Source organism: Parasteatoda tepidariorum, chromosome 6, assembly GCF_982258835.1.
Source record: "Parasteatoda tepidariorum strain Cologne lab strain chromosome 6, Ptep-v5.0, whole genome shotgun sequence".
Classification (NCBI taxonomy): Eukaryota; Metazoa; Arthropoda; class Arachnida; order Araneae; family Theridiidae; genus Parasteatoda; species Parasteatoda tepidariorum.
The window spans coordinates 43659042-43680180 of NC_141760.1; the positions used below are offsets into that span (position 1 = coordinate 43659042).

The window sequence follows — 21139 nt, forward strand, 5'->3', positions numbered from 1 at the left end:
GGCAGGAGAGCACCTAAACTGGAACCCCTTAATGTTAAGTTCACTTTTTGCATATTTCTTTATATCTCGCGAAATTTTTAAGGGAATTGAAAATTTTTTGACCGTTCTCATGACATATAACTATCGAGATCGTATTTTTCTGATTGCTGTTACTCCTTCCCTATTTTTCAGTATCACAAATTTAATTCGTCAAAAAAATTAATGTTTATTCAGAGAATGCATGTTTTTGTAACTTAAAATACCATCTGGATTAATTAATTTGCATATTTAAGGTTAGACCCCGAAATTATAACATTGAATTTTAGTTCGTGAAAATCCGGACACTGTACGTACATCTATGCATGTATAGGAAAATATTTTCTTGTTAACCCTCTAGTAGCAACACTGTGACGCAAAAAATCATTAGCTAAAACAGTCAGGTGCTGTAAAAAAAGTGTATTGCAGTATATTACAAATAATGAGCGTAAAATGTAAACTAAATGTTTTGTATTACCATGTGATATTAATCCTCCGAGCACTGTGACAACTCCAGACAGAAGAGGAAAATAGGGAGTCCAACCTATGTCTGTTGAATATGTGATAAGTATGTCACCATTCTGTAATAAATTAATTTTATCAACAATAGTCCCATTTTATTTTGATTATTGAGATGGCAGATAAAAAGTCATACCTGTATTTGAGAAACTGCAGAAAAAGATTTTATAACTCGGGCAGTGCCTCGCACCTTTCCTTGGCATACAGGTGTGCCTACAATATATGATACAATATATGATGAATATGACCTATGATTTGAAAAATGTATTAAACTAAAAAGGAGAGAAACAGTTTGCTGCGTTTTGTTTCGGAAACAAGAAGATTTTTTTTCCTACCGAGTAACAAAACTAGTTACATTTCTCGGTAACAGATGGCGCTGCTAAGTAAGAAAACTTTGAAGCAATGTTTTTAAAATTGTTATCAAAACAATGAGATGCATGCAGTTCGGTCTCTATTTCATATAAGCAAGGCTTCTACCATCCCAATCTACCTGCAAGTCCGGGCAATGTTCACGGATAACTGATGCCGTACACACAGAATCGGAACACATGTGTACATTATTAGGATTTTTTTTTTAAAAAAAAGCAGAAAAATTTGTGGAATGAACTTTTCACATATTAGGTGTTTGCTGTGCAACAAAAAAGCCAAACTTCGAACATTTGATGCCGTACACACAGAATCAGAACACATGTGCACATTATTAGGAATTTTTAAAAAAAAGCAGAAAAATTTATGGAATGAACTTTTTACATATTAGGTGTTTGTTGTGCAACAAAAATCCAAACTTCGAACATTTGTAAGTTATCAACACTTGTAATTTTCTCTAACTCCGTGCATCACTTACTGTAATATATGCAATAGTTTCTACGACCAAAATATTAAAAATCTGGTCATATTTAAAATCCGGTCATTATTTGCTAGCTACCATAAAACTTTTTTTTCATTTTTTGAGGTAAATCTGATTACAATCTTTGTATAGCTTTTTCTCTGCACAAATTATACAACAAAATAAAACAAAAATTTATGCACCTGTAATTGTAAATGAAGATTTTGACAAGCCTTCCATGTCTTCCTTAACTTCTACCTAAATAAAAAAAGAACATTTAAAAATAAATTTTTGTATCTTTTTGGTCACTTTAGTTTAATAAAGAAACAAACCGTCATATTTGTTAATTTTTAGCGTTTGAAATAAAAGTAATAATACTTACTGGCTTTGGTATACCGGTTATGATCTCAGGAAAGGTCAAATTATCTAATTTTGGATGAAGTTTTTTTCTTCGAATAGCTCTAAGAAATAAAAATATTTAGTATTTTATTAAAGCAAATTATAAAAAGCAGGGATTATTTTTTATTTAGTTAATAATTTTCTAATTTTAATTATCTTATTGTTTTGAGAACATTTTGTTTCATTTTAGTTTTTTCGAACTATTAGTAGATAAAAGCGTTTTCTTCGAATCCTTAAATCATTAAAGTATTATACTTTGTATATTAGAATTTTACATATTTTTCAGTCTAAATGCAATTTGCAACGATGCGCAACCACTTGTTTAAATCGGACCAATTACATTTTCAGATATTATGTTAAGTACTGTAATGATTAGGGTAGAATGAATAATAACTAGTTATTATTCATAATAGAAGCTTTCACAATAATGTTTTACGTGCGCTTGTTCTAAAGTTACTGGGCATGGCTTTGGAAATTTGTCTTTCAATCCTTCCATAATACTTTAAGACAGGTGTATGGTATGTAAAACAAAAAACGGACCACCCTGAATAACTTTTGTTCTAATGATCGGATCATCATGTTCTAGGACTTAATCTTAAATCTTCAAAGGGTTGAGTTTAAGTTGAACTCATTACCAGGCACTTTATTCTCCTTACACTTGATTACACATTTCTACAGTTTAACTTGGACAGAATAATTACTCAACTTCTTAATTAGATTTTAACAAATTTGCCCGACATTATATTAATTTAACGCTGTTTTTCGAAGCTCTCTATCGCCAAGGAAAATAAAAAAAAGCCATAGTTTATGTGCCTTACACTTTATTGAGATGATTTTGAACTATATATATAATCTTGCCGTGAAGAATTATCTGTGTTTTTGAACAGACAAATAACTTAAATATTTTTAAAGTTATTAAGCTTTTTAAAAATCGCCAATTTGGCGACATTTTTCCACCCAGATGAAAATTATCAAAATCTCTCCAGAATTTTCTGTTTCTGCAAGTTTTTATGAGCCCAGGTAATGCAACCTTGTAATAAGTTTTTAAATATTAAAAAATTAGACCACAATCGAATTTTGTTTTCACAAAACTGTGGCTTTTCTCCAGATTGATGTTTTGAACCCTTTTCAAAATAAGCGCAGATAGCGCTAGCCTCAGATAGGCTAAACTAACAGACCTAACAGTCATAAGTAACAGCTGCAAATTCACAGCAGTTATAAAAATAGCATACTATTCGCAAAAAAACACATAATTTCATATTAAGACGGAGCCTTAACAGACTTATTTGCAAGAATATGCTCATACTTGGAAACTAGACCAGATTTTCTGTAGCGGATCAATTCATCAACTTCTCCTAAAGTGAGGAAATAAAGAAGATCTTTTGATGGCAGCATTTCCTCTTGAACCATCATTTCAGCAAGTTGACTGACTGTCTTCCTTAACCAATCCAGTGTTTTAATTACCATCGACTATGAGAAAGCAAACAAGTTTAAATCATAATTAAAATACGCTAAAATTTTATTGAATTTAAAAGAAATTGGTGCACGTTTAAAATCGTTGGTGAAAATCCCCAATAGATGAGCTTGATATTACATGGGTAAAATCTGAGAGATTCAGTAAAAAATATATTATTTCGTGTCCATAGAGACTTTTTTTTTTCTTTTCTTCCAGACGTGGACACGTTGTCCATAGAGACTTTTTTTTTTCTTTTCTCCAAGCTTTGGACATGTACCTAGGTCATTATGGACCCTTTACCATATAGCCCAAAGCTTGGCTACTGGTCCGGCTCCACTCCAGCCTAGGAACGAGCCCATTCAGCAAGAATTTATTAAGAATTTAGATCAGTACAAAGTCACAATATTTTAAAAAATACAAAGATTAAATATGGTGCAAGTTAATAACACATAATAACAAAAATAATAACAGAAGTATAAAAGGAAAAAAAAAACTTAAAGGCCATAAACTATTTGTTATTGCCTTAACTAAATAAACAATTTTGAAAAAGATCCCCCCCCTTCTCTTTTTCTTTGCTTTTTTGTATACAGAAACTGAGGTTGAATACTATATCAAAAAAGTTTAAGAGGTTATAAACACTATCAAGATTACTTAAAAAGTCCGATTTGATTAAAATTTTAATAAGGAGTCATTTTCTGCTAGAAAGTTCATTACGTTAATTAATTTAGATTTTAATGTTTTATTTGTAAGAAAGTTTTTTTGCCAAATATATAAATTATTAATGTTTGGAAGGCGTGTATGCCAAGATATTGTGTAAAGACAAGTTGATAAATAATGCTCTGGTGTACCTGGATGACCACAGGTGCAAAGGTTTGTATCCGAGATTTGCAGGTAATGAAAAAAAGAAGGGAAGGGACCGTGACCTGTTAGGAACCAGATGACTTGTTTAATTGGAATTGATTTGAAGAAGTTGACATTATTGATGATGCTAAACAGACGTCGTCCTCTATCGGAATTATTCCATTGGTTTTGCCAATTACTTGATAAAGATTTTTTAAGAGATTGTTTTAGGTGTGAAACAGGGAGAGGAAAGGAGTAATTTTTAATGTTTTCTGTTGCTTTTTTGGCCAATTCATCCGCTCTCTCATTACCTTCTCTATTGTTATGCGCTTTAATCCAAGAGATTTGAATGGCGGTGTCCATTAGTGCATGTTGAATGTCTTTGGTTATGAGGTTGGTTGATCCTGCGTCTTTAATTGATGTTATTGAGGCTTTAGAATCTGACCAGATTATGTATTTTATTTGTCTATTAAAGTTTAAGTTATTTTTGATGTGTTTTACACATTCTAATATTGCCAATTGTTCGGCTTGGAAAATAGAATTGTTAATATCCAAGGTGAAAGTTTTTGAATGAGCTTTGTTAAGAAATGCGAATGCAGTGCCTGTTTTAGTTTTGGAACCGTCAGTGAAGTAGTTAGTTTCTTTTCTAAAATCGTAGTTACCTTGTTCAGTTAAAGAGATTTTGTTTTTAATATAATAAGATGGGTGATAAATTGGCCTTTTTAATTTATTTTCATAGTCCTGATGATTATAACTTATATGATTGAAGATTGCATTTTTTTTTATTTGAGTTAATGTTGTTGAGCATGACAAGAGCATAATCTGGTCTGGAAGAGGGGGAATATTTGTTAAAACATGAAGAGCTGCGGTGGGGGTAGAGTGGTAAGCTCTGGTAATATTCAAAAGGAATTTGCGTTGAATCGAAATTAATGTTCTAGATATACGAGGTGAGATGTTTTTTGCCCAAATATTGCAACCGTGTGCCAGAGAAGGGACTATTACTGTGTTATAAATGAGTTTTCTTGCTTTTTGATTTATTCCCCAAGATTTATTATTGATTTTGTAAAGAGATTTGAGAAGAGAGTTTGCTTTTTCTTTGAGGATATTGACATGAGGACCCCAATTTAATTTCTTATCGATTACAACTCCAAGGTACCTAAAATGATTTGTTTGCTTAATTTTTTCGTTGTTAATTTTGAAGATTGCTCCCCTTTTGGTGTTGTAAAAATGTATATAGGCTGTTTTATCAATTGAAAGAGTTAAAGAATTGTTGGTGAGCCAATTGTGAATACGATTTAGAGTTAGATTCGATACTTGTTCTAATTGCCTTCTAGAGTTGACATATGAAAGAATTATCAAGTCGTCTGCAAAGGCTTGTATTATGGAATCTTCAAACTGAATTTTCAAAAGGTTATTAATTACTAAATTCCACGCAGTCGGTCCTATGCAAGACCCTTGGGGACAGCCTTTTTTAATTGTTTTTGTTACATATCCCTGATTTGTTGCTAAGATGGCTTGCCTGTTCATATTGATGCTCTCTATTATAAAACAAAGATTGGATGGGATTTGGTACATTGATAATTCTCTATTAATTAGATCGTACTGGATATTGTCAAACGCCCCTTTGATGTCAAACGAGATTGCGGCGACGTGTTTGTGATTATTTTTTAGATGAGTTAGGTTATCTTTGAAATTTTCTAGTGCAATATTGACTGATTTACCAAATCTAAAACCGTATTGTAAATCAGACAGTGCGTTGAGTTTCTCTAAATGAAAAGTTAGTCTCTTAATGATTAATTTCTCTAAGAATTTGCAAAAGCAAGGGAGTAAAGTTATAGGACGATAAGAGGTCAAGACATTGGGATTTTTGCCTTTTTTAAGAAAAAGTATAACTTGCCCTTTTTTGAAATGGTCAGGGAAGACTTCTAGGGTGAGGCATTTGTTGAAAAAATTTAGGATGAGTGGACCGAAAAATATGAATAAGTTTTTTACTATTATATAATCAATGCCATCTATGCCTGGTGCTTTTTTGTTGTTTAGTGTATTAAGTAGACGTTGAAGTTCGTTGTGGTTGAAGGGAGGATCTGGACTTTTATTTTGATAGTTGTATTTATTTTGTTGGATGACATTGTCATCCGGAAAAAGATTTTGAAGAACATTCTTGGCCTCTTCTATTGGACAGTTCGTGTCATAAATCTGAGTTAAGATGGTCGGATAGGAGTTAGTTTTAAAGGAAGATTTATAATGAGCTCCATGGGGGTTTTTAGTACTTTCACAGAGATATTGCCAACTGTCGTACTTTGCTTTGATAATTAGTTTTTTGTATTGTGCTCTTTTTTGCTTGTAAATAGTTTTGTATTTTTTTATTTCTTCATCAATATTTGATCTCTGAAAACGTCTTTTAATTGCTTGTAATTCTTTTTTGTGGATTGAAAGCTGTGCTGTCCACCAAGAAGTGTTTGTAGGACGATTGAAAAGTTTAAGTTTGTAGGAGTTTTTGCAGCTTAAGAAAATTTTACTTATGAGATTATTTGTGAAAATGTTAAGATCCATAGGATTTTGTACGTTGTTTAGCTCAATGTTTAGATCTGGAATGAAGTTCAAGAAATGTTTTTTAAATTTATTATGATTTCCAAACTTAGTTTTAAACCTTGTGAAAGAGGAGAACGTATACTTGTTATTAATTTGTAATAAGATATATTTGTGGTCTGAATTACTTTCTATATCCAGTACATTCCAATTAGAAAAAGTTAAAATATCTAGGTTATTAGTAAGAGTAAGATCTGGAAAAGATGAGCATAAAGTTGTTACGAAAGTCGGTAATGCTGGTTGTGAATTTAAAATTTTCAAGTTGTTGGATATAATAAAATCTAATAATACATCTCCTCTTGCGTTGTTGTTGGAATAACCCCAAAAACTGTGATGCGAATTGAAGTCTCCACAAATTATTGTTGGATAATTGTAGAAGTTTTTATTACTGTAGTAAATTAGATCTTTCATTAGATTCAAGTCTGTATCTGTTGGAGAATTATAAAATGAGATTAGAATCAAGGGGGAATTATTTGAAGAGTTTATTGAAATCGAAACTGAATCCTGAAGAGAATCTATCTGTAGAGGGCTTATTGATTTATTGGGTATAAAAATGCCAGATTTTCCGTTTACTGATGAAAATAATTTCCAGGAACTTGGATATCCAATTATGGAGCCTTTTGGTTTGTATGGTTCCTGAAAACAGATTATGTCAATGTCATGATCAACAACAGTTTTTTGCAATAAAAAAATGGCGGCTTTGCTCCTTTGAAGATTTATTTGTAATATATTAAGTTTATAAAGATCGGTAGAGATTGTGAATTGTTTAATTTCATTAACGTATGGATTATCCATTAACTAAATTTAAAAAGGAATTCACAAATAATATAAACATTATAAAAAAAAAAAAAAAAAAAAAAAAAAAACAGTACTGAAACATATTTTGAAAAAAAGTGAAAAAAATATTATTGACTTATGATGAGAGAAAAGAAAAGTATAATAGAATGGGAATAGCATTTTGAGTTATGAAAATATGTGAGAAGTTATAAGGAGATGTAAAATATTAAGGCTCAAGGGAGAAATTGGAAAAGGAAAAAATAGAGTTAGAATAATAAAGAAAAAAGAAAAAAGAAAAAGAAAATGAAAGTAAAGCTAAAAACATAATTTGCTTGAAAGAACAGGAGATAAGATTGTACTTCTGAAAATATGAACTTTTAAAGAAAAGAATGTTAGAAGGAAAGGATTTCATCTCTTCCAGAGGATTAAATATAAATATGAACTTAGAAAATGGACTTAAAATATCAAGAAAGGTAAAAGAAAAGAATTTTTAAGGAGATTGCAGTTAATTAAACTTTAAAGTCTAAAAAGAGAGAAAGTTTTTGTTGTTGACAAACTAATACAGATAATTACTAGATTTGTATTTCCGATGCTGTTGAACTTCGTGGATGTAAGTGGGGCATGCTGAGCTGGAGGCTTTATGGTTACAGTTGAAGTTCTGGTGATGATTTTTGTTGCTGAAGAAGCAGTTTATGCAGAATTCTGTATCTCGCGTGCATTGATGTATAGAGTGACCTTCATGACCGCATTTCTCACAGTATTTGGTATCGTTGCAGTTGCTTTCATGATGTCCAAAATTTTGGCAGTTGCGACATCTGTGGATTGTCGTCGATGGGAGACTAGAATTTTCTTTCCGAAGTTGTTGTAGTTTTTGGAGGTAGGTAGGGCAAGTGGCACTGGAAGCTTTGTGGTTGCAATCTATGTTTAGGTTGTGCTTGTCGTTGCTTTCATGACAATTGATGCAGTAATCGAAATGTTCTTGACATTGTTGGATAGAGTGGCCCACATAGCCACATTTCTCGCACATTTCTTCGTTGGGGCAGTCATCCTGATGATGTTCTAAACGTTGACATTTGCGACATCTTAAGAGAATAAGCCTTTTTTTTATTATACATTTGAACACTCCAATGAAGATGGTGTGTTGTTTGAGCAGATTTAATGATAGTAGTCTGCTAGCTTTGAGAACTATGTGTCTTTTGTTTGCGTTCTGTCTGTGCTGAATATCTTTTACATATGTTAGATTGTCAGAAGTTTCATCGAAGTTTGTTGAGTCTTTGATTATCAATAGGATCTCTTCGTTAGTGAAAGATTGAGGTGCATTCAACAGAATCAACGAGTATTGTCTTTGCTCTTTACTTTTGACTGGAAAACCTGAGGTCTGGAGGCTTGAGTAAGCTTGTTCTCTATTTTGTACGTTATGGAATTTAAGTTCAAGGTAGTTTTTGTTTTTGTATACACGCTTGACTTTGAGTTTAGGTTGATTTTTCTGTAGTTCTTCTAGCATTGAGTCTGTGGTTATTTCTGGTGTCTCTTCAATGATTAGTGGGGTTGGTGATTTCGGATTGTTATTCGTGGATATATTCATTGTTTCCAAAGTTTTTAGTCTGTTATCAATGGTTTGTAATTTGTCTTCTATTATGGTTACTATATCTGGAATTTCTGCGTTTGGATGTTGATGACTGTCGTGTTCGATTTTCTGCAACCTTTTGTCTATATTTGATAATTTTTCCACTATCGAGATTAATAAGGACGATATTTGATTTGGATCTGTCGTGACATTAGATGATGGAACATTATCTCTAGGAATAAGGTTAGTCGTTGTCGATGCTATGTTAGGAAGATCGTGTGTTGTCTGAGGGCATGTAGTATTCATCAATGTCCTTAGGTTGTTCAAGGCGTTTTTGCATTCATTACGAGTTTCAAATGGAAGGTCATATTTAGTTTGAGTTTTCCGTTCTATGAGTGTTTCCAATAAAATGATGTTGTCAATAAATGCTTGGTTCGATGATGGAGGTATGGAACAATGCTCTTGTTCTGGCTCAGGTGGTGATTCATCTGTTGAGTCGAGGTTTTGAGATTGTTGTTGGAAAAGTTTCATGATCGCTCCTGTTGGATTGTTTCCAGTTTGATGGTTTTGAAGTTGGTTAATTAGTCTAGATAAACTTGGTATTTTTGATGCGTTTTTCGTTGTAGTAGATGTCGATTGTTGAGTGCTCTCCTTATCGAGATGGGATTTTCTTTGTGACATTTGTGACGTAGTATGTGAGCGTGTAGATTTTGCTGGTGTAGAGTTTATATCGAATTCTGGTGTGTTGTCCATGATTTAGTTGATTGAGGAAAGATGAGTTTAATGGCAATAAAGAAGTGCCAGAAGTTTAAGTAATTTATTTACTAAAGAGAGGCTGTGGTGAGTCCACTCCGGGTCCCGTGAAAGAAACCATGTGTATTACGTTGAGTTTGTTGGAAGTGAATTGGAAATTAGGATGTTTGTTAAAGGTTGAATATTTAGTTGTGACCACAATATGACGTCCCATTGATTTGAGTGTAACCATCGTCAGTATTAGAAAAGAAGAAATTATTTAAAGAAGTTGTAGAATATTGAAGGAGAATGAATTGAGTTTTTTGATGGTTATTTTGATATAATCAAGAAAGTAATTTAATGGCGATAAAAGAAGTACCAGGAGGTGTTTTGGGTTTGGGGGTGTGAAAAAGTGTTAGTTTGTTTTTTTTTTTTTTTGTTTTTTTTTTGGGGGGGGGAGTGGGGGGTTAAGTGGGGGTGGGGGGAATGAGGGTGAAGTTATATCGGTGGGGGTTTTGGTTAATTCTTAAGAGTGGCAAAATTAAAAAAGTGAGTTGATCTATTTTTGGCAAGAAGACAAGTGGCGATTTGCATTATGATAGATATTTTGATAAGAAGTATTTTTTTTTGGGGGGGGGGGGAGTGGGGGGTTAAGTGGGGGGTGGGGGTGTGAGGGTGAAGTTATATCCGTGGGAGATTTTGGTTTATTCCTTAAAATAGCAATAATTACAAAATATGTTGTTCTATTTTTGGCGAGAAAACTAGTACCGGTTTACATTAAGTTAAAGATTTTGATGGTTAGATTTACAGAATTTGATCAGTAGATTTTTTTTGGGGTGGGGAGGGGGGGTGAGGTGGGGGGGTGGGGGTTTGAGGGTGAAGTAATAACCATGAGGGTTTTTGGTTTATTCCTTAAAATAGCAATAATTAAAAAATATGTTGTTCTATTTTTGGCGAGAAAACTAGTACCGGTTTACATTAAGTTAAAGGTTTTGTTGGTTAGATTTACAGGATTTGATCAGTAGATTTTTTTGGGGGGGGGAGTGGGGGGGGTTTGAGGGTGAAGTTATATCCATGAGGGTTTTTGGTTTATTCCCTAAAATAGCAATAATTAAAAAAAATATGTTGTTCTATTTTTGACGAGAAAACAAGTACCGGATTACATTAAGTTAAAGATTTTGACAGTTAGATTTACAGATTTTGATCGGTAGAGTTTTTTTCTTTTTTTGGGGGGGGGGGAGTGGGGGGTGGGAGGGTGAAGTTATATCCGTGAGGGTTTTTAGTTTATTCCTTAAAATAGCAATAATTAAAAAAATGTTGTTCTATTTTGGCGAGAAAACTAGTACCGGGTGGGGGGTTTGGGGGTGAAGTTATGTCAGTGAGGGTTTTTATTTATTCCTAAAAATAGCAATAATTAAAAAAATGTTGTACTGTTTTTGGCGAGAAAACTAGTACCGGTTTACATTAAGTTTAAGATATAAAAATGAGTTGAATAAATGTTGAAACCAATGAAAGAGTAAAATCCCTTATAAAATCATGGTTCTATTAAAATCTATTGGTAAAGAAAATGGGGGGACTGACGATGGTTAAGAATTGTATGGTTATAAAAGAAAAAATAAACAAGAATAAATATTAGTACTGGTTAAATAAGAAATGACCATCTTTATAAGATTGCCATTGAGTATAAACAAGCATATTATGTAAAGTGATTATTTTCAGAGAAATATTAACAAGACAGCTTATTAAAAAAGAGGTGAAGAATGGCGATAAAACAAGTACCACAGTCTGTTACTATATATTGATTAATACAGACATATGGAAAAAGCAATAAGGCTTGGAATAGCAAGTTAAGAAACTGATGATGGTTACTAGAGAAAATTTTAAAATGGCGACAAAAGTAGTACTAAAAACATTATGAACATAATAAAGTAATTTAAATATTATACTTTTAACTCTGGGTGGCCAACGCTATGTAAGTATACAATAGAAAAATAATAAGCAAACCATTAGATGATAGTTGTGAATACTCTAAGATGATGGCTTGGTACGATGTGGTCCACAGATGGTTGATGTTCAATAACCTAAGATTGTCTATTTGTTAAAGCAACCAGGAGATGTTTTTATTTATTGTTGATAATCGTGTTAATAAGTAAGACACAACAGTACACAAGTAAAAGATTTTAATAAATAAGACAAGCTTTTAATGATAAATGCATATAAATAAACAAGAGAAAGATATATAGAATGAAATGCTTAAAAATACTTAAAAATATGTTTATACTCTGACTCTGAGAAGATCGATTTTACCCATAGGAAGAAAAGCTAATAAATTTAACAATTGGTTAATTGAAATGAATAATAATTATTGAAAGCTGGGCGTAGCGTGATTGTAATAGCTTAACTGTTACTGTAATCATTACTTAGGTTTGTTTACATAAAAATGGCTAAATTATGCATTGAAAAAGAACGCCGAAATTGTGAAAAAAGATGTTTATTAGAAAATCGATAATAAATCGAGTATTGGGTTAAAAATTTTGAAACATGTATTTGTACATTGAGCATGAGTTGGGGCATAACATATAAAAAAGTTAGAACACACAGTAACAATTATGTCTAAATTAAAGTCACTCAAAGTCAGAGTACAAAATAAAAATGTTTAACATAGCGATGGCCTATACCCAGAAATGACTATAAAATTTAAAGTTGCTGAAAAATATTATTACGATCGTCTAAAATTAAAAAAAAGTATAATGGCATTAAGAGAATCGCTTTTAGCATTGAAATGAACAAGCGTGATTAAGTTTAGACACATTAAAAAAAAATTATAAATGCTGAAAGTTAGCGATAGAAATTTTTTGCATAGGAATACATGCTAAAATGGCGATACATTAAGCCTGAATCAATGGAACGTCAATTTTAAAATATCAAAACATTAAAAATTGGGCTCCCAGGGCCCGGAAAAGACTCACCAGAGATGCCTTGAGGAGTTACATGATGGTTTTGATGATATTTTTTAGAAGAAGATGGATATTTGTTGCTTTTTTAGTTGGAAAAAAACTCTGTTCAATTAGCACAACAACATGGGTAGTAGCTAGATCCTTCGTCTATCAGTGCAAAAGTCTAGACGTGCAACAACGCCCTATAAAGCTATCTTGGAAACACCGAAATATGAATGCCCTTCTTCTTTTTCAAAAGCTTCGATCGGCTACTGGCGCCACAGTATCGACACAAACTGTCCGAAATCGCCTTCACGCTGTAGGTCTCCCACGTATTATACTTGTCCATAGAGACTTAAAAACTGGGGTGTTGTAACTTCTATAACAGGGGTTTCCACCTTACATGAGGCGGGGGCCACAATTAAAAACACAAATCATATGGCCAGCCGCAACTTTGTCAAAATTTTATGTAGGACTCTTTTATGTTTGAAGGGACATTAAATATTACCGTCAGACTTTTACCAAGTTGTACAAAACAAACGTATTGAATTACAAATTAAAATAAGTAGATTTTTAAAAATATTTAATTGTTATTAATAATATTTTTAAAAATATTAAATAAAAAAAATTTCGGGATACAATAACTTTAATGCGCACCTATGTATTAAACAATTAATGTGCAACAGATATCTAATAGTTAAGATATAAAACTTTAAAAAGGTTGGTATTGAAACTTGCATAGTAGCACACAAAATGTTCAATGAGAAAATTGAGATTTGCCTGCTGCAACCAAAAGTGAATAGATATTTTTTTTTAAATTTAAAATTTACAAATGTGTGTGCGTAAATATTTTCGTCCAAAATGAGTGGTTTGAAAAAGTTAAATCGGAGAATTTCTTTGAGAAAATTTCTGATACGCACATGCTAAATTATATTCACAGAATACAAAAAAAAATTAAATTGAAAAGAGATTTGATTAAAAGAGGTCATGATTATTTTTGTATTTGAATAAATATTTTCTTGGAAACCTGAGAAATAACTTTATTTGCACCGTTGGCATGTTAAATTTCACATAAACGAAGAAATTAGATTTTTGTTAACGAGAAAAGTATTTTAAATTCATATAGATTTTTTACGAATAATGTCAGCAAAAAAAATGAAAACTAATATAGTTTAGTTCGCGGGACACAAAAAAAAGGCCTCGCAGGCCACCAGTTGGAAACCCCTGTTCTAGAAGACTAATTTATTGGAACTTGAAAGCTGCAATTAGGAATGTTGCATTCGAGAACTCAAGGTATGTAGAATTTTTAATAAGTTTAAAAAAACGAAAACAAGAATTTAAAATTTTACCCGGATTGTAAAGTGATTTTTCAATTTTATAATTTAAAAATATAAATGCTGACAATAGTTTAGTGTCCAACAACAGTCTTAAGTTGCTCGTAATTAAATTCTAGTGTTCAATTAAGGCTATTGATACAGATAGGAAGAAAGGGATTGACATTTATTATTTGTTTCTTGAAGTTAGAATGTTCTGTAGCAGCAGTCTTAAATATATATTTTTAAAATATTTTTTTAAAATGAAATCGAAACATATCGATATTAAGAGTCACAGTCAATATTATCAATAATATTATCAAAGAAGGCGAGATTAAAAAACATTAAAAAAAATAATAATAACTGGTTCAAAGAGGATACAGAAAAAGAACGGCAATAGTAAGAAACAGCTTTACGCTTCACGTGGCAATAAAACTTGTTTTGATGTCTTAATATACCTTATGCCATAGTGATACATATTTCAAAAATGTTTTTGTTCCTCGCCCTTAAATATAAGTTTGTGACTAAAATATGATTTTTTTTGCTTCATTTTTACAAAGATTCTAAAAATACACATCATCATGGCTGGTGGAAGTGGATCACAAGAGCAATTACTGATAGGTAATGAAGGAATATGGAAATACTTATAAATAATAATTTTTATTCAGTGCTATGATAAAATGAAAAGTCATTCGGTTGATTTCATCGTAATAAATATTTTAGTCAAAAAAATATATTGAGATATGCATTTCTGGATAAAATATATTTGTACCAAAAAATACATATTTATTACAAGAAAAAAAACTCCTATTAAGACGTGTAAAATGAATTATAAAATCCTATTCTTTGCAAATGATGTTGCATTGCCGTTTGGTATTTTTATGTTATATTTTCGACTAGATAATGTGCTAAGAGACCTATTATTAAGGATAAGTTCGATTTAGAGAACATTTTTAAAGCAACTTTTCTATAATTTAATTCTATAATTTTATTAATTTAATTATCCTAATTACTCACTTTTGTTTTCTCTCTCCTCCGTACAGCGTTACGACACCATGGAAGCACAAATTTAAGAATTTTTCTGGAAAAAAAAGAAGAAAAAAGTTTATAACTACTTTTTTCATTTAAATTTGCTCACAGAAAGAGAGCCGCCAGTATATTTCCAACTATTTCATAATGATAGAAATTTTGCAACCGTAATACCTTACCGTAACACAATACTGAACCATAATAACCTTTAAACTTCCTACAACCTTAATATTGTGCCAAGGAGAACCATATTATTGTATTTCTCAAACTTTATTACACATGGTTCAAAGTGAACAGAATCATGGTTCAATTTTGAATTTTATTGATGTTTCAAAAACTTCGCACAGTATGATGGTTAAAATCGGTCAACGGTGAACCGACTTTTTTGAGAATGTACTATGCATGGTAGATTCGCGAATTTTGTTAAGATTTTAGTAAATCTAAAATTTTCGGGTGTCTATACTAATGATGGGGGAAAAGGTTATTAAGGTTCCCGTGTAAATATTTGCCTCAAATTTTGTTGATATCCGTAGCCAGAATTGGGGTTTTGATACGTAACGAGTTCTGTTAGTATGTGTATGTGCGAAAAACAAGTACCTTTCAAACCGTAGTTTGTTTAGATGTGGGTCTGTTAGAACCAGTTTGAAGCAATTTATGTTTGGTTTAATTAACTTTTCAAAATGAAGTCCCCGCGCTGTCTATTGAGTAAAACAAACTAAAGCTTATTTTCAATTAATTTATAATTTCTAATTAAACTAAATTTTACTTTACAAGGAATAAACCTTATTAAGTGGGAAAATATAATTTAAATCAAGATTTTTTTCTTCACTGGCTCGATAGCTCAGGGTGAGTCTTGGCCTTCTCGGAAAGTTTTTTCCCAACAATTATTTCACCTGCAAGCGTTTCCCTGTTTTTTTTTCAGCAGTACCAGTAGATTTCTATCTAAGCCAACCTACCATCTCAAATTTGGTTTAATTATTCTTCGAGTATTAATTGGTAAAGCATCAAAGGTTTCCTTCGTGGTGCGATCTTAATCTCTCCTAATGACGTCATCTGTCAATTTTGCTCTCTGCTATTAAATGGATTATTTATCTGACTATGGGTGATATAGTTCTACATGTTCTCTTCTCAGCCACGTGCCATTTTTTTCTCGCTTATACCACCGGAAAAAAAAACCTGTTCCAGTGTTTTACGTGTTTGCGTAATGATGAATCATCATCAAAAAATACCAACAATTGTATTATTTTGTTTAAGATGTTCCTCCGAGTAATAATTTTTAAATTATCTCATTACTTTTTCTAACATTAGGCTGAAAAAAAAAAAGACTTGCTAAAGTATCCTTTGGTTAAAACTGTTGTTAATTTCAACTGTCTCCGTTGGATTATATTGTATTTTAATTCTAAATTTAGTTTCATTTAAAATGTAAATCAGAACAATCTAAATTACTTTCCATTTATTTCAAATTCTTTCATAGTTTTTATAATAAAAGCATTGTTATTGATGCTATTGCAAGCAGTTTTAAAAATGACTAAAAAAGGACGTATGTCCTTTCTAAATTTCCTTAACTTCTCTATAATACATAGAATGTTAAAAATTTGTTCTATTATGAGGAATTTCACTTTCTAAATTCTCTTCGATACTCTACAAGTGTTTATTTTTATTTTATTTTACAAGAGTGGTAATTCTATTGAATAAAAGTTCTTTATTATTAATTGCTATAAGCATTTTCATAATGTAAATGTTCATGTTACTAGTTTTCAGATTGAATCACAGAAAACTGGTGACTGATAGAATCTTTTAGTTAACGATCTGGATTTTTCGCCCTCCCCCAAATAAAACAATATTTATTTACACTTGATTATTTGAAAAGTTGGCTGCACAAGATTTGGAAAAAGCAATAAATCACATAAAACTAGTTCATGATAGAAGTTTTTATTTGAAGATCTGAATTTTTTGTCTGAAAATCCTCAAGATTTATACTTTTGATAGCGCAGGGTTTGTAATAAAAGATATCAAACCTATTCTCAAGTTTTCTGATAACTCGACATGCTAGAGGATTTTCTTACCGTAATATTTCGTACGCTGACGTATGCAATGAGATCGTACTGTTCAGTTATCACAAACTACTGCGTAGGTTGTGATATAAGATTACGTAAGATTCATGCGCAATGATTCATACGTGACAGTGCGAAATCTCTCTACAAGATGCTTACAATAACTTACAATTTTAATTTAATAGCATCTGTAACTTTTCAAAACTGTACGTATTTATGGTGCATATTTACCTATATATGCCGGAAACCGGTGCTTTAACTTTTGAAATAGCTGTTTCAACCGTCATTTCTTCTTTGTGTTGAGGATTCAAAATATTTGGAGAAATCACCATGCTCTGTTGGCGTAAGGAAATATATCATTTGTTATGTGCTATAAATGAATCATGAATCTACAAGAATACCAACATTAAATTTTAAGATAAACAAAAGAGTTTCTTATCCTTAAAAAAGTCAGTAAAATAATTTCTTTTGAAAAGGGTGAAATTGCTAAGTACTGAAAGAAAATTATCTAGAATATTGCAAACATAAATTATGCACGCGGAAAAGTTTTTCTAATTTTCAAACTCATTGGAAAAGCATTGCAACTTTTTTCAGAAAGAAAAATAATTAATACTAACATAAGAAACAAATAAATAAGTATATTTCGGAATTGAGAATAACTTCCGCATTGAAATAAAAATAATCCACTTAATTTTACACAAACGTTGGGTTTCGTAGTAAGTCGTATAGTACAGTCAGAATAACTAGTGTTAGGAACTATGTACAGGAGTGAATAAAAATCATCATCAAAATTTTAAAAATTATAGAAATGACTTCATAAACAATAGAATTTTTTTGTGAAATTATTCTGATAAACTTTGCTAAAACCTAATAAGTCTAAGATGATTGTTTTCAAAATTATAATACATTTTAACACATAAATGAAGAGAATCATTTAATGTAAAATTACAATTATAATTTTTATTTTATTTTTGTAATTTAATTTTTTAGAGAGCTCTTATCCTCACTGCCACTGATCAAAAAATTCACAATTTATTATGGAATTGTCCCAATACTGTTACAATATGATCTTTTATGTACTGTAACTAGCCGACCAGCCTGTGTAGGGGTAAGAGAATTGGCTTTGCATCAGAAAGGTTTGCGTTCGAATCCCGGGCAAGCATGGATAATCTTTCCTTCTCTGTACTATATGTTCTTCTGTACAACGTTGTCCCACTTAATATGGTGCCCCTGAAAGAGTGGTCAACAAATCCTACCTTCAGATGCCTGTGTGACGGAAGGTCATTCTCCAGGTGGCATGAAAAAAAATTCTACTATAACTACAGATAGATCTTTATTAATCGAAAGCTTTCCTACTAATCAAGTAGCTAACTTTTTTGGAATAGAAGAAGTGGTAATTAATGAAATTCTATGAAGTTACATTAATATTTTGGAACAAAAAAACGGCGGAAAGGAAAGTTTCAATTACTTTTTTACCCGGGAAATTCTTAATTTTTCCTAAAATTAAAATAAACGTTTGTTTAATTTTAATTTTTTTCCTACAAATATTTCTATATTCTTAAAAAAAAATTGACCAATTCCGTTCTTCGATATGATCACAATTAATTGTCAAATTTAAGCATATATGTTTGTAATAAGATATATGAGCTTACTATTTTTACGAATACATTTCTTAATAAGTTTCCAAAATATTTAAAACTCAATAAACGTACCTGAAGAATTGGCATTAAGTTTTCTGGATTCATACCCCAAGACTCAGAATAAATATCAAACTGAAAACAAAATTTTTTTAGATCAATTTATATAATATGTTTTAAATTTTTGCATTTAATATAATAAATTAAAATACAAACTTTGAACTTATTTTCCTTCAATATTTATGTCTCTATATTGCATGAAACTTTCTATTACTTAGCTAACTAAATATTTCAAAATAAATTTTTTCAAATTGAATAGCTCATTACGTAAAAAATGAATTTATTATTCAGCGTGGCATAGTATGATTTATGGTACAAATTTCATAAAATACTTAAATCTCTCAACAACTTTAGGGTATCTGATTTGGCTTTTAATAAAAAAAAATTATAACAAACAACGTTGGTTAATAGGTATTTAAAAAAATTATTCCTTGAAGACTTTACAGCAATATGCATTTAAAAAAATATGAAATGACAAATACAGAGTATTCCGTTAAGAACTGCCTTTATATAGAAGACAGAAAGTTGTTGTAGTTCCTTTACGTCGCACTAGAGCTGCACAATGGGCTATTGGCGACGGTCTGGGAAGCATCCCTAAGGATGATCCGAAGACATGCCATCACAATTTTGATCCTCCGCAGAGGGGATGGCACCCCCGCCTCGGTAGCCAGACGACTTGCAAGCGAAGCCGAGCACTTTACGGTAGAACAGTTTAACAAGGACCAATACCGCCCACCCTCGGTCCTTACGCAGACTGATCCAAGTGGTTAACCACCCGTACACTGACCACAACCAGTGATGTTTTGGTTATCTGCTGGGAACCGTGTCTTAACGATCAGTCCGCTGCGGGACAAGACAGAAAGAATATTAAACAGAAGGGATGGAAAGGCCATTACCTCTGAGTTTCCGCAAGCAATCAAACAGGTTTTGATAATTATCAACTTGACTTCTTCACTAGTGAGTAGACAGATTTCGATAGTGTTTCGTATCTTTATTACTTAAATACTAATTCACGAACCAAATTTTTATAATTTTTGACAAGGATTCAAAAAATATACATCAATGTCTTTGTTTACGTAACACACCTGTGTATAACAAAAGGAGGAAAAAAAATGACTAGATTAATTTATTAAAGCCCTTTTTACCTCTTTAATACATCTGTGACCATGTTTTCGTAAAAATTCTTTGAATAGCACGCCAGCAAGGCTTGTGTCGTTTTCAAGTACGTTATAAGCCATCTAAAGATAAATATAATTAAATGTAAATCATTTAATGGTTTTTATCTAGTGTATAGGAAATCAAACAAGAGAAATAAATATTTTACGTTTGGTGATAATGATGAAAATGTGGATCCATGTTGCTTTGCTATAATTCGAGCTAATTCCTGGAATTAGATTAAGAATTTAATTAATAGTAACTATCTTAAAGTTTCTAAATAATAATTTTAAAAAAATGAGAAATCAAATTATTATTTATAATTTCAACACAATATTCTTACTTGTAGATTTTCAGGAACATCTGCACTTTCTACATTTGTACAGGCTGATAAAAGGGTTGAAAAGTCACTATAAACTTCATTATCCCAATCTGAATGTAAATCAGTATAATTACTCTTAAGTACTTTTAAAAATGTAATAACAAGAGCTATTTAAAACATATTGGATACAAAGTAAAGGCTGATTAAAATGGTTTTTGTAGAAATATTGCCACACGAATTACACGAAATAACTTACAGAGCCATCTATCGGCTAAGTTTTGAATTACGATGTTGTTGATTATTTTAGTTGATCAAATGTTCAGATCAGTGAGTTACTGCATAAGTTATTCGTTACTTAAAATAGAGAGTTCACTTTTACGTAGCTTCCCACACATTCACATGCGTATGTTCTTTATAATACAATCTTGGTTATCTACAATGTTGACTTAGAACATAAGTACATAAGTAAACTTATACGTGATACTACGTGAAAGTATAAAATTCTATATTGAAATCTGAAATCCGTGTTTTTTTAACCATACCATAGTTTGTGTGGAAGATTGTACACGAGGTTGTTTCTTTAATGAATTTATGAATATTATAAGGACTATGAATTATGAAAACTAACATATTTTTTTATTTTATTGAATTCCCGATTAGAAATGGTGATAGAATTTTGTCCCCTTAAAAACTAGATATATTTTCTACAACTCATGCTTATCTTTTAGATAGGAGGGAAAAAAAAGGAAGAAATCTACTTACCGTCTGTTCAATTCGCTCCCAAATACTTTTACTAAGCTCCTCAGTTCAATAAGAAAGTCTTAATTAATAGCATAAAAGGAGTAAAAAAAATTTTTTTTGAGCAAACATACTCTGTTATTAGGTTTAATCTAGTCGTTAAATACCGTGATAA

At 31.3% G+C, this 21139-nt stretch overlaps 1 protein-coding gene across 5 annotated transcripts in view; it reads right to left on the minus strand.

Moving 5' to 3' along the window:
* Nucleotides 1-21139, minus strand: part of LOC107445683 (uncharacterized) — an 85171-nt gene that overhangs the window by 1315 nt on the left and 62717 nt on the right. For 3 of the 5 annotated variants that reach the window (XM_087165759.1, XM_087165760.1, XM_087165761.1), the window contains 11 exons: nucleotides 20248-20336; nucleotides 20074-20133; nucleotides 19895-19987; nucleotides 18765-18824; nucleotides 17284-17387; nucleotides 14987-15050; nucleotides 3066-3229; nucleotides 1743-1821; nucleotides 1564-1618; nucleotides 671-747; nucleotides 494-596 (listed from right to left, as the gene is read on the minus strand). In XM_087165759.1, the coding sequence (XP_087021885.1) occupies nucleotides 494-596; nucleotides 671-747; nucleotides 1564-1618; nucleotides 1743-1821; nucleotides 3066-3229; nucleotides 14987-15050; nucleotides 17284-17387; nucleotides 18765-18824; nucleotides 19895-19987; nucleotides 20074-20133; nucleotides 20248-20336 (948 nt within the window). The remainder of the gene's footprint in view (nucleotides 1-493; nucleotides 597-670; nucleotides 748-1563; nucleotides 1619-1742; nucleotides 1822-3065; nucleotides 3230-14986; nucleotides 15051-17283; nucleotides 17388-18764; nucleotides 18825-19894; nucleotides 19988-20073; nucleotides 20134-20247; nucleotides 20337-21139) is intronic. The other 2 variants (XR_015434605.1, XR_015434606.1) reach the window with 1 other exon arrangement.